The 13,574-nt window shown below is 38.3% G+C and overlaps 1 protein-coding gene across 35 annotated transcripts in view; it reads right to left on the bottom strand.

The window, feature by feature from the left end:
- Positions 1-13,574, bottom strand: part of clasp1a (cytoplasmic linker associated protein 1a) — a 119,528-nt gene that overhangs the window by 42,707 nt on the left and 63,247 nt on the right. For 6 of the 35 annotated variants that reach the window (XM_057853042.1, XM_057853043.1, XM_057853041.1 and 3 more), the window contains 7 exons: positions 13,302-13,409; positions 12,637-12,663; positions 10,487-10,651; positions 8,069-8,230; positions 2,746-2,805; positions 448-551; positions 219-242 (listed from right to left, as the gene is read on the bottom strand). In XM_057853042.1, the coding sequence (XP_057709025.1) occupies positions 219-242; positions 448-551; positions 2,746-2,805; positions 8,069-8,230; positions 10,487-10,651; positions 12,637-12,663; positions 13,302-13,409 (650 nt within the window). The remainder of the gene's footprint in view (positions 1-218; positions 243-447; positions 552-2,745; positions 2,806-8,068; positions 8,231-10,486; positions 10,652-12,636; positions 12,664-13,301; positions 13,410-13,574) is intronic. The other 29 variants (XM_057853063.1, XM_057853064.1, XM_057853077.1 and 26 more) reach the window with 14 other exon arrangements.

Here is a 13,574-nt window from a genome sequence, read left to right on the forward strand (position 1 = left end):
CGCTACATTTTCAGCGCAGTCCATCGTGGATTTTTTTTCAATTAAAATGAATTGCGAAAAACGAAGGATCACTATAAATCAATGACCACTGTGGGGTTTTATTTCGATAACGGAAGGGTACCAACAATTTTGAAGCCATGATGCGTATTTCTGTACTTCATGGGTGCATGATTGCATGAAAATGCATATACGGTGTATTGCTTAATATGACCAACTACCTTATTCCTGGAGTCCCCTAATAGCTGAAATGGTCAAGAAAAACAGTACAGAAGAGAGGAGAGGGAGAAAGTTTAATTATGGCAAAGTGCAAAAGCAATCCTAGCTATGCAAAGGAGAATTTCACTGGCCATTTGACTATTGTCCATAATTAAGTACAATGAGCAATCAGAAACATATTCTGTATTAGAATAAAAGTATTTTTTTCTCTCAAAACACTTCTCAACTTACCAGAGCATCAGCAACTGCTGCCTCCACTTCAGTGCCAGTGTTAAGAACCCTCATAGCATTGACGGACGCTGAGATTCTAGCTTGGTGAATCAAACCATAACGCTCTAAGGGTTAGTAAAGTGGGTTACAGGATGGGGGGTGGGGGGGACAGAAGATGATGAAATACATTTGGCAAGACGTTACATTCAGGATTACAAACCTGATGATTAAAAACGTATTTGTTCACTATACACTCCGTGCCAAAAGTAAAGGAACCGTAAAACCAATTGCAGTATTTTTGCAGGAGATGGAAACATTGGAAAGCATTTGGGTTTGGCAGAAAAGGCTCATGTCTGCTTCGTTTTAGGGATACTGTACATCTCCATGGTGATATTAAATTCACAGCTTTATGTACTATATTTGTGAAGAGCAACAGATTATTAGGTGAGCATAAATATTGGCGCAAATACATTTTTCTAATATAAGGAGGAAAAATGCTGTTCCACTAATATGTGTTCTTCAGATCTGTAATTTTCTCATTTTCATCTGTTTAAATACTTTTAGAAGGGAGTGTATGTCATGAATCATAGACTTCATAATGCATTGACATGACACATTACTCATTCACTGCGTCACGCATTCACGAATGGGAGCGTCCAATACTCCGCTTCATTTATTACCAGTCGGTCACATGCAGCGATCTCACGACAGATTTAGGTTGAAAAAGTACGAAAGCTATACTGTATACAAACAGGAAGGATCGTCTCAGGAGTGATTTGTTCGAGGATTCAAGGTAATCATTATATTTTTCATACCGTGCATGCATTTTGAAACTTTGTGAAAAAAATCATTGGGCGAAATTAGCCGCTACAGCATTGGCATTATAGTTCGCAAGATTTACATAAAATAATTTCTACCTGCACCTTTTTTGGGGGTGGTTTTAACCAAGAATCGAGACTCTTTTACGTCCATATCTATAAAGAATTACGGGATTTAAGCATTTATTCACAAGAAAATACAACGGAAAAAGCTCTTTGTTTACATATGGCGGCCGCTAATTTACTTACTCACTAGCCTCATAGTTTTTAATATTTACGTAAAATAAATGCTACTTGCACATTTTTCTGCTTTTAACTAAGAATGGAGACTGTTTTACAGGGATTTAAGCATTTATTCACAAGAATTTTCAATGGAAAAAGCTTTTGTTTACTTATGGCGGCTGCTAATTTCCTTACTGATTAGCCTCATAGCTCGCAATATTTACTAAAATAAATGCTACCTGTACGTTTTTTTTTTTTTTTTTTTTTTTTGCTTTTAACCAAGAATCGAGACTGTTTTACATCCATATCTATAAAGAATTCAGGGATTTAAGCATTTATTCTCAAGAATTTTCAACGGAAAAAGCTCTTTGTGCTTCACTCGGTCAGCTTTGACGGTGATAGGCCCTATGAATTGGCCCCGCGTCCAGTGTCCCGTCAATACATTACGAAGTCTATGTATGAATGTAAAGTGTAGTTTTAGCTAATCAGTTTGAAAAAAGTGAATAATTAAAACATCAGTTGATGAGGCGAGTATTTTGTCAACCTTCTAAAACTAAACAGAAGAAAAAAAAAAAAAAACAATGGATTGGGCAAAAGTGAACTGACATTTCACAACAGCTGCAGCTACACCAAAGCACTTTACAGAAATTAAAGACTGGAAAGAAATTTGCATCTACAGTCCCGTCAAAAAGTATTTCCCTTCTTAATAAATTCTTGTATTGTTTTATATTGTTGCAAATATTTTGCTTAACATCATTGACCAAATATGAATAGCAGACCAAGATAACCTAAGAAGAAGGCAAATACTTTTCATTGTACTGTACACCCTGATTCCACAAAAAGATGAAGCACCAACAAATGCGAGGAAGAAATCTCATAGAAGTTTCCAAATTAAACAAAGAACAACATAAGAACATAAAGCATTGTCAAAAATCACCAATATCTGGAAAAATTCTGCCTTAACCTGTAAAATAACTAAAACATTACAACAATAACTTGTCTTAAACAGACAAACCCTTATAATTAAAAAAAAAAAAAAAAAGGCACAAATTGGTGTTGTTAACGTCCTAAAAAAAATCAGCTGAGCTATTTTTACATGTCCTGCTTAATAAAAAATAAAAATTGTCATCCAAATCATCAGAGCAATGAAGTTCTACCTGTAGTTACCACAAAGCATGCAAGTACAACAGACAACGGACAGATATGAGATCGGGTTTTGGCAGAAACTAGGAGGGATTGGAAGGTTGGCCCAAGGATTGGGCATATTCATGCAGGTCACCTGACTGGCCATGAGGGTCAGCTGTGAGAGCACTGGTTGAACGGGAATGCCGTCGGGAAGCTGCAGGGTACAGGAGACGCGGGCAATATCCACAATTGGTGTTTATCACATATTTAAATGTAACTCATTAAAAAAAATAAAGGTTTAAATCATTATATATTTTAAAGGGTGGGGCAGGGAATCTGTTTTTTTTTTTACTATAAATATTTAGTATTGCTTGATGATCACAAAACTCCATTCTATACTAGGGTAAAGAAATTCACAGAGGTTTATGTACGTAAGTGTTGCCAACCTGCCGACTTTCTTGCTAAATCTGGCGACTTTCCAAAGCCTCTTGGTGACTTTTTTTTTTTTTTTTTGCCAAAAGCAACTAGCGACAAATCTTGACTTTTTCTGGAGCGCTGAAGACCCGTGACATGTCAGGAAGTCTCATTCTGCAGTTGCTGTTCTCCGCAAGCTGCAGGTGCTTTTTGAGGCCCTCCCCTGTCCCAAAGCACTCACAAGCAGTCGATGACATCATCGAGCACCTTCTAGCTAGTGATGCACGATAATACATTTTTCAACCGATACCAATAACCGATCATTTCCTCCTCATTCCAACCGATAACCGATAATGTCAAGCCGATAATTCTATTAAAAGATTTATGTAAAATTTTAAAGTATACACAAAAGAAAAGATTACTGTGCAAAAATATAATTTATTGCTCTTTTTTTCAACATAAAATATGAACAAGTCGTCAATTCAAACATCTAAATAATGACAGATTGTCTGACACTGTGTAATGGTAAACCTTTGGCAACAATTACTTACAGAGTAAATACCTAAGTTGCACAAAAATGGCTTTAAAAGTAAGCCATTCCTAACATATATAACATTAATACACTGCAAAACACACCTCCTTAAAACTAGTCAATTTTAAGTGTAAATCTATTGGCAATAAGTGAAATTATCTGCCATCGCTTCAAGTGTATTTCTCTCAGATTTCTTGGAAGAAAAATAGCTAGCTGAAAATAATCTTAACAGCCTTGTTTTAAGCAATACATTATTATAATTAATCCTTAAAAAAAAAAAAAATTTTTTTTTAATTTAAAAAAAACTTGGAAGAAGGAAAGATTTTGAATAATATTTTATCCTAAAAAAAATACTTGGAAGAAGGAAAGATTTTGAATAATATTTGTGGCTACAGAATATTGATTTAAGAATTTGATTATCTACTGTGACTGTAATTAAGCAGAGAAATAAGTTAAATAATTTGAAAAGTGATTGCTAATGTTATATGCTTCGTTGCACACTGTGAAAATGATTAACTCAAAAGAGCGAGATGTCATGTACCCATTCTGCAGCGCTTTGTTTACATTTGCGGCTTTCACGACATTTGCTTTACAGCAGCTAAACTGCTACGCGGCAGTACTATTTGGACGGAGTTGGAGCTCGCATCCGCGTGCGTGTTGTTTTGTGCCTGAGTTTTGTTAAGCCGAAAATAAAGGCGGCGTTACAAAGTCATCTGACCGCTCGTCATTTTACATACTGAATGCATTATTGACTGGCTGTCTTCGTTTTCTCCATGTTTAAATTATCATCTAACCACTATGCCGTCATGATAAGCTTGCTTACTGGACATCACTTTTTCATGAAGAATGGTGGTCGTATAAACTGCATTATTTTTCTTATCCAGGGCTTTGGTTCTCGGGTCATTTAGGTTAAAAAAAAAAAAACGTGTCTCGTCTCGGCGGCAGCTGCGTTTGTACGGGATAATCCGCCTGCCCCAGCCGGTTCACCGTGGCGTATTCGGGTCCTGGCTCTGCTCGCACGCCGTGGGGGAACGCTCGAGAAACCGGGGTGTTCGCCGGAGGTCCCGAGGCCGCGGAACCGGGCTCGGCCCGCCCCGCCTATGGTGAGGCGGCGGCGGCCTGCCAGACCGGCAAGAGCGGCGGGCTCCGTCAGAAGACGGCTACTTGTCGACTATCGGTCTCCAGTCGTGCCAGTGTTTAGCCTTAGATGCGAATTTACCACCCGCCTTGGGCTGCATTCCCAAACAGCCCAACTCTGTATCGTCACAAGCCCTGTAGTTTAACTTAGTGTTTACAATAGCTTTAGCATTCCCGCTAGCAGCAGCCTCGTATTCGTTCCAAAAATCTTTGTGATGCAGTTTTAAATGGCTGCTGGGTTAGTGGTTTTGAATGAGGACGCTTTCTTTCTGCCTCGTGGAACTTCTACGGTACATGTTTCGCAGATGGCAAGAGCGTCGTTGTTTTTAGTAACAGCCGCCATAATATTCAACTACTTCTTGTCGTGTAACTTCGCCTCCTCAACCCCTCCTCCCTCAGGGGCTTCAGAGAGGGGAGGGGTTGAGGAGGCGGCGTGCTGAATTCTTCGGTTGTGCACATTTGGAGGCTAAATCAAGTATATAATTATCGGATTGCATTATCGGTTGAAATTTTTTATTATCTGGATTATCTGTGTGACGTCATCATTGCCATTATCGGCCGATAATTATTGGTGACCGATATTATCGTGTATCTTTACTTCTAGCAACTTTTAGGAACATCCAGTAGCTACTTCCCTTTTCTGAGGAGTGGGCAGCACTGAGTGTTAGTATTAGAATTAGCTGGCCTCCATCTCCCCAGTTTCACACTGCTACATTGTTATCACGTCATGTTTCTATTCATATTAAAATTTCCCAGTGTCTACAAAACCAATGAAATTAATCATTGGATGATGATGGCTCTTTCAGTTTCAACATTTACTGTACCTATTACAAACAGCCTGGCTTAATATGAAAAATGCAAGCAATGAAAGCAGATTCCATGACTAGAAATCCATGGATTGTGAGTAACAATGTCACTTCACATTCATATTTGAGACAAGGTGTTAGACACCTCCACCTCAATCATGAGTTAATGTGGCCACTCAAAGAAATAAGACTAAAGGAAAGCAGAAACAGAACCTACACAGTGGTATAGCTTCAGAGGTGGGTAGTAAGACGTTATATTTACTCTGTTTTCTTTACTTGCGTAACTTTTTGAGAAAAATTTACTTCTTAAGCCCCTTTCACAAACATATATCGGTAAATTGCCGTGTAAGGTGATGCAGGATTCAAGCTCATCAAGACTGTATTAAAGCCCAGGTGATCCAAAAGAAGGGTGCTGAGAAATTAACTTGCTGGGTGCCATTCGACACCTTGTACTCTCAAATTTCGTGCATTTTCTAGCTTGTTCGTCTGCCACTCGTTTTGAAATCCCCTACGTTGCGCTGGTATTTGAGTGTATTTGTTTTGTTGTCTTATCATCTCTCTGCCTACCGCTTATGTTAGTATTATTAATGCCCGTTGACTTACTGTCAGGGACCCTTTGTCTTATTCCCCCTTTTTCGTAGTCTCTTGTAATTTTGATTGTATTTAATCAAGCATTGAATGCTTCCCTCCATTGTTTTCTGCTTTGAGGTACAACCTTGTTTCCACAGTTGCGGACCATAATATCGGAAACAAAATAAACCACACATTTCCAAAGTTGGATGATGGACTCTCCTCCTCGGCTGTACGATCCAGTAGCAATTTAATTTCGTATTGTTTTCAGTTTAATTTTGCCATTTCCAGTTTGCCATGTTGATAATTGTGATGTTTGTATACAGCTTTTCATCTTACTGCGAAGAAAGAGGAAATGACAACCGACTTGCCATGATATTTACGTCATCAGCCATCGTGCTGTGACCCGGGAATCAAACGCATACTTTCACACATGCGTCGTCCCAGCAAAGTCCGGGACATAATACTAAGACGCGACCCTTTAAACGTCTGCGTAATCTCTGTGTCAGTCGACCTGGGAAATTGCTTACACACACATGGGCTAGCCGTTTAAATCCCGGGATTTTAACGGTGTTCAGCTATATGTGAAAGTGGCTTTGGGTTACTTTTATCACACAATAATTTTTACATTAACTTGAGTAGATTTTGAAGAAACACTATTCTTACTCTGCTACTTTGGGCTACACTAGAGTCGTTACATTTTTTTCTCTTTATTCTACATATTGACTTTTTACCTGAGATTACAGTAGTGCTATCTGTTTCACCAATAAGATGTCGCAACAACGAACACACGACTCCCATTATACCATTCAGAGTTAACAATGCTTTTTCTCCACTAGAGAGCACTCATGCTCTTTTGACGGGTAATAAGTGATAGTGGTCTGGTCAAAATTTGATGATTTTCTGTGTCATCTATTTGGCATAATACGTTCATGTAATAGACTCAGCAGGGATACCCAACCATCAGGCCTGAGACCGGTACCAGTTCGTGGCGAATTCGCTAACGGGCCGCAGAGAAATGATAAATCATTTGTTAATGACCGCAATCTGACCTGTGCCTCTTGACTAATCTGAATAGACATATGCATACGTTGCCCTCCGATGATTGACTGCCATTACTGGGGTGTTTGCACACCTATAGCAGCCCAGCGTCAGTCAATGTAAACAGTAACGTTAGCTGCAGTTGACTGTGTGCGGCGATGTCTTTGGACAGCTTTTTTACAGGTTAAAGGTCACCTGCTGAGCCAAAAGAAGAGCCTTCAACGAAGTCCATTCTTTATGATATTTGACTAAAAGCTTTTAAACGAGGCAACAAAAGCGAATGCACAGAGTTTCATACCTCGCGGCGAACCGTATTAGTAAAGCCAAGAAACCTTTCAAGATGGAGAGGAACTCATTATGCCTGCAACGAAGGTTATTTGCCGTCAAGTTTTGGGAGAGGCCTCTGTTAAAGAAGGTTAATTTAGCGTATTCAACATTTAGCGTTTTTTTACATTTTGTCTGCAGTTAATGATTGTTTTTAGCCCTGTTGTGTTATTTTATCTTGTCATTTTCTGCCACACATTGCAAAAAATGCCCATATCACACTGGTCTGTGGTGCAAAAAAGGTTTGGGACCACTGGGCTATGGTACAGTATAATAATAACAGTTCAGATTGATTAAGGTTGTTGAGAAAAAAATATATAACAGTATTATTTTTTTAAATCTGACATTTTAATAAGCAGTTACATTGTTACTCGTTTCTTGAGTATTCTTTTCAATGAATACTTTTTTACTTGTACTTGAGTATATTTTTGGATGACTGCTTTTACTTAAGTAATATTATTTAGAAGTAACGCTACTCTTACTTGAGTAAAATTTTTTGCTACTCTACCCACCTCTGTAAAGCTTGCATACAGTTGATTGGGGAATGTTTTTGACCAGAGATAGCAGCATGTGGCATTTTGAGGAAGACCGTTCATTTGCGATCATCTGGGCTGAACCAACTATTCCACAATAGCTGGTAACACACAACTTACCCAGAGGAGTAAAGCCACGAGCAGGGCTGGTGTCGCGGCTGCTCTCACGACTAGTGTCGCGACTGCAACCCTGACTCATGCTGGGGCGGGGTATACGGCTCCGGGCTAGCGTGCGGTAGGGGAGAGCAGCATTGAGAAGAGCTTTTTTACCACACAAGTTGGCTGTGAGGACAACAAGTTAGGTGGAAGTGTCAGTATGCATTCATGGTGCAGTGTTAGACAGACGGAGATGGGAAATACAGTGGTACCTCTACATACGAAGTTAATTCGTTCCAGGACCTTGTTTGTAAGTCAAAATAGTTGTATGTCAAGCAGGATTTTCCCATGAGAATACATTATAATTCCATTAATTCAGTCCCTGCCTGAAAACCTACCCTAAATCCTTAATAAGTACTGCTGGTAGTATAACAAATGGCAGTTATATATAGAAAAACAAATAAAGTATAAATAAAGATCGGAATACTATTATAGTAATAATAATTCCTGTAATAATGTAACGAATCAGGTTCTAATATAGCGGACGTTTTTTTCTGTACCAGTACGCACCACGTGGCTGACGTGACGGTGAGAGAGAAAGTGCTGTTCTTTTTTATTTTCTCTTTTAATGTTTTCTTGCTGGCGTCAACTGCAGCGGACAGTAGGCGTGTTTTGTTGCAGAAGTTGATGGAATAACTGATTAGAAACCTTCCGAAGCTGGCGGTTTCTTTAGCAAAGTTACCACAATAATAATTGTCACCTTAGACATCGATATTCTACATTCACCCTTGTTTTCTCTCACAAGAAAATCCGCTGTGCGTCCGTCTTCTGGCAAAACAAAGAGACTGCGGCGCTGTCATAAATCGTCGCATTTCGAGCATGTCGTCGGATGTAGAGACAAAAGGGCAAGTCAAATTTTACGTTGGATGTCGAAAAGATGGTGTGTCGAAGCGATTGTATGTTGAGGTACCACTGTATGAGGACAAATTAGGGCTGAATGGGAAAAAAATTGTGGCGATACTGTTGGGTTGGTGTTCTAAATACCATGCAAATGGTAACACTGAAATGTATAGTAAAACAAGACAAGTCACTTGGGGGGAAAAAAGGTGGAGCAATGCTTCAAAGGATATTAAGAAAAAAACTGGTCATAAAAACAACATCGTATGACAATAATCAGAACCACCCAAAACAAACAAGAAGATTCCACCTTACCGTAGGGCTGCAACTAACGATTATTTTTCATAATCGATTAATCGGATGATTAATTAAACGATTAATCGATATCATTTTTTTAAAAATGACCTTCACTCTTCAAATTAAAGTTGTTTTAGGCCTGTTGTAAGTAACATTGAAGACAAAATGGATGACTATTTCCTTCAAAAATAATATTTTATTACAACTTAATGACCTAACTGTAGTCAACAACTGTACTTTTTTAAGTACATAAAACTTGTTAACGTTTTTAATAAAGGTTCTGAGTATAAAACATAAAAATAATTTCTCAGTACACAAATCAGACATAAGTCCTGTTCATTCAAATAAAAAAAAAAGTGCTGCTGATTGATATTTTTTATCTTGTGGGCAAAGCGCTGATATAAATTGTGTCAATGACTCATTTATACAAACTAAACAACAAAATCGAATAAGGGGGAGGCAGACTATAATGAATCAGTTTCTTAAGCAAACAGTTGTTCATAAATACAAGCAAAATCCCAATTTCAAAGCACTCTCACTTGTAAACTGTTATAAGAATGGAATTATGCGTTTGGTTTCTTTATAAAAAGAAATGGGACAACTTTATTATTTAACAATAACTCAAGCGCTAATAAGCTTTTCCAAAACACAATACAAACGGAAACTTACGACACTGATTAGCATAATAGCTAACTAGCTTAGCGCTATGTGCTAAGTAGTAACGTCTCATCAACAAAGAATACAAACAATACAATTGGCTTCATTTACTCACCTCTGACCGAGGCACACTGAATCTAACAACACAAAAGACCATAAGATCTAACTCTCAATACTGTGTAAAGTTATTGATTCAGCAAACCAGCCTGAGTATAGCACACTAGCAGTGAATTCTCTCTCCCTCTCTTGCTTTAATCATTGGCGGGCTCGCTCAGCCTCACATTACACACAAACAAAGACCTAAACAGGACTGCTCAAAGCTCCAAGCAAAAATTGATTATCAAATTAGTTGGCAACTAATTCATCAATCGATATTAATCGATTTGACCGATTAGTTGTTGCAGCCTTACCTTACCATATGTCATCTATCCATGTTGATCAACGTGATTTGTTGTACCATGAGTATTCTCTTTATAAACCTAGATTTAAATTATACTGAATGTTTACCACATGGGAGTATCATATTGCGGTATAGGTAAGGAAAGCCAGTCCCTACAAATGTTAAGAATACTTTAAGTGAACTGAACATACCTAAGCCCATTCGACTTGGGCTGGTCTCTCGGCTGCACCCTTGGCTGCGAGGGATCCTGCTACGTTTCTCAGTCGGTGTGTTCGAGGAGGAAACTGTTGCACGAGGGATTCGACCATAGCTGCTCTGCCCAAGCAGTTTCCCAGGGGAGCTAGAGCGACTCCCAGCTGTTAACAAGAAGACAGTCAAAAATTAATGTACCAGCATACAAAAAGCATGGAAAAATAATTTTGTACCAAAAAGAAAGTAGTCGAAGGAAAGATTGATCAAATAGCATACAGTAAATCTCAAATCAATTCATACGGAAATAAATGTATCAATTTAAAACACAACCTGGATATGACTTCAAAAAGTATACATAAAGCAAGCACAACAGTGTCAATGTAATTTTAAGAGACAAATCTAAGAAAAACATCCTTGAAAAACATACTGTATAATCCAATATTGCCACATAAGTTTAAAGGTCGTGTAGTATGATAATTTATTCTGAAATTGCAAAGTGCGGCTGGAATATACTACACTAATATACTGTAACTCCAGCCACAAATAAATACTTGAGACAAACATTAAATGAAATGAACAAATACATATGTGCGATTGCTGAAACACACAGAGTATTGAACTCCAAGTAGCATGGGAATGGGACAAGCGTGAGGAAACAAATACACGAAAACAACAGGATTGCCATGAAAAATTTCCAAGTTCCGATAAACATCTCACAAAAAGGTCTTACTTCATGATGATTGGCAACCACGGTTAAGACGTGTTTTCTTTAGCTTATAATCATTTCAGCCAAGATGAGTATGCAGAGAGGCACCTCATGTCCACCCTAAAGGATGCAGTGAGCTCAGCCCTCATACTTTAAGTTTTATTTACTGTGCAAAGAAGAACGATAATCATTATCGGAGAATATTAGGTACAGATTTTTGGGCAAAAGGGTTTTTTACTAAATATTAACACAGTTGCGCAGGAAGTGGGTTGCTGAGGGTGCTGCAGCACCTTCTGGTGTTGGGGGGGGGCCTTTTGGTAGATTGTTTTTTTTTTTGGTGTGGGGGTTGTTTTTGTAGATCCTTTTTTGTGTGTGTTAAAAATAAATCACTTAATAAAACATTGAAACTATAGCATATTTAACTTTGGGAATTACATACTGTACATACTAGTATGTCGAAAATGTTTTTTTTTTTTTCTTTTTTTTTTCTTTTTTTTATGAATAACATGGTCACCACCTGACACCTACCAGGTCACGTTGTATAAGGCGCCATTGGAACTAAACACTTAACTGTTGACAGAGGAGGCGTCAATATGGCCAAAAACTAATTAGCGATTTTTTCCTTTACAAAAACAGCAAAATTTTCTAAATTTCAATTCAAGATCAAAAATAAAGAGGATTACGATAGTTTACAATACTGCCCAGCGAGGAAAGGTTTGCTGCAGATTTAGACTGTGGAGAACTTCAAATACCTTGCATTGTAGCCATATTATTGTTTGTTGTTGCTGTTGAGCTGCCGACGTACAGAGTGCTGTTGGACATTCGTGCGCAATTTGAGTGTTGCGAAAAGTGGGTGTAAAACAGAGGCTTATTGGACCGTTCTCAAATGTGTTTATGTGTCATTGAGCCGTCTAGCTGTGGGGATTTGCATTATAATACACTATATAATATGCTTTTATTGCCAATACAAAAACTCCAACACATAATAGACAGTGTATCACAAAAGTGAGTACACCCCTCGCATTTCTGCTGATATTTAAGTATATCTTTTCATGGGACAACACTGACAAAATGACACTTTGACACAATGAAAAGTAGTCTGTGTGCAGCTTATATAATAGAGTTAATTTATTTTCCTCTCAAAATAACTCAAAATATAGCCTTTAATATCTAAACCCCTGGCAACAAAAGTGAGTACACCCCTATGAAAAAAACGCACATCCCTAAATGTCCAAATTGAGTACTGCTTGTCATTTTCCCTCCACACACATACATCTTAACAGGGGTGCCAATCATTATGGAGGTTGTTTTATTCATAATTCAAGCATGCAAACAACAAGTGGTGAACTGAAAGTGAAGGCCTACAGGAAGAAGACATGCAATGTGTGTGAGCTTAGGGGAAAGTGCTTTTGCCACCCAGCTTGTGATTGGATGAAGCCTTACCACTGATGGGATTGGCTGATCTGGATCCTGAGTGATGAAAGCAATAGGCAAGACAATTGAAGATCAAAACAGTCAAAATGAGACACAAGGGATTATATTTAATGGTTTAATGCGGCATGCACTCTTAAGGCCCGATGATATTCAGCAGCTGTATCCATTTGGCAAGTTAAGTAAATGCTTTCACTTTGAACGCTGTTATCTGCGCTAGACTGTTATTCTTCTGTTGCTTGTGGACAGATGAAAATCTGCCTTTGCTAATGATTACCTGACACATTTGAAAGTTTGACTAATGTAGTTGAAAGCTCAACACTCGAGCAAAATACTATTCTCATCTTAGCGTATTTATTTGGCAATTTGTTAAATGCCTTCCAATCCATCTGAATTTTTATTTACAGCATTGCAGAAATCATAGGGCACTGTACTTTAAACAAATGTAAATTTGGTTCCAGTGACTGAATGTGAAAAATAATATATTTGTACAGACCAAATAACAATTTGACAGAAAATGTCAACATACACACGGTGATCACATGTATGTACACTCGAACACACACACTTAGTGAGTGGAGGCACATACATAAAAGAGCTGAGACAGAGCTCATGCTTGATTGAATGAATGTCGCATAATATAACTCCGGTATAATTGAAATTCTGTGTATACATACGCTGAGACTGAGAAACCACTTTGGCTCGGCTCCGACCTCTACTGTCCACTACTGTGGGACTGGCTCCACTTGCACTGCCAGAGCTTTGCCTTCTCGTGCGAACACGGCCTGAATATGATGGTACAAAGGAGAAGAGAACAAGCCGTACAGTCGAGTGAGAATCTTTATTCTTAATGACTAATAGAATGTCAACTCTTGAACCTAACGGTGAAAAAGAGAACAAACATCTAGGAGGCATGATGAAGAGGACATAGTAGCCCTGAAAATGAAAAC

This window comes from Corythoichthys intestinalis, chromosome 12 (assembly GCF_030265065.1).
Source record: "Corythoichthys intestinalis isolate RoL2023-P3 chromosome 12, ASM3026506v1, whole genome shotgun sequence".
Classification (NCBI taxonomy): Eukaryota; Metazoa; Chordata; class Actinopteri; order Syngnathiformes; family Syngnathidae; genus Corythoichthys; species Corythoichthys intestinalis.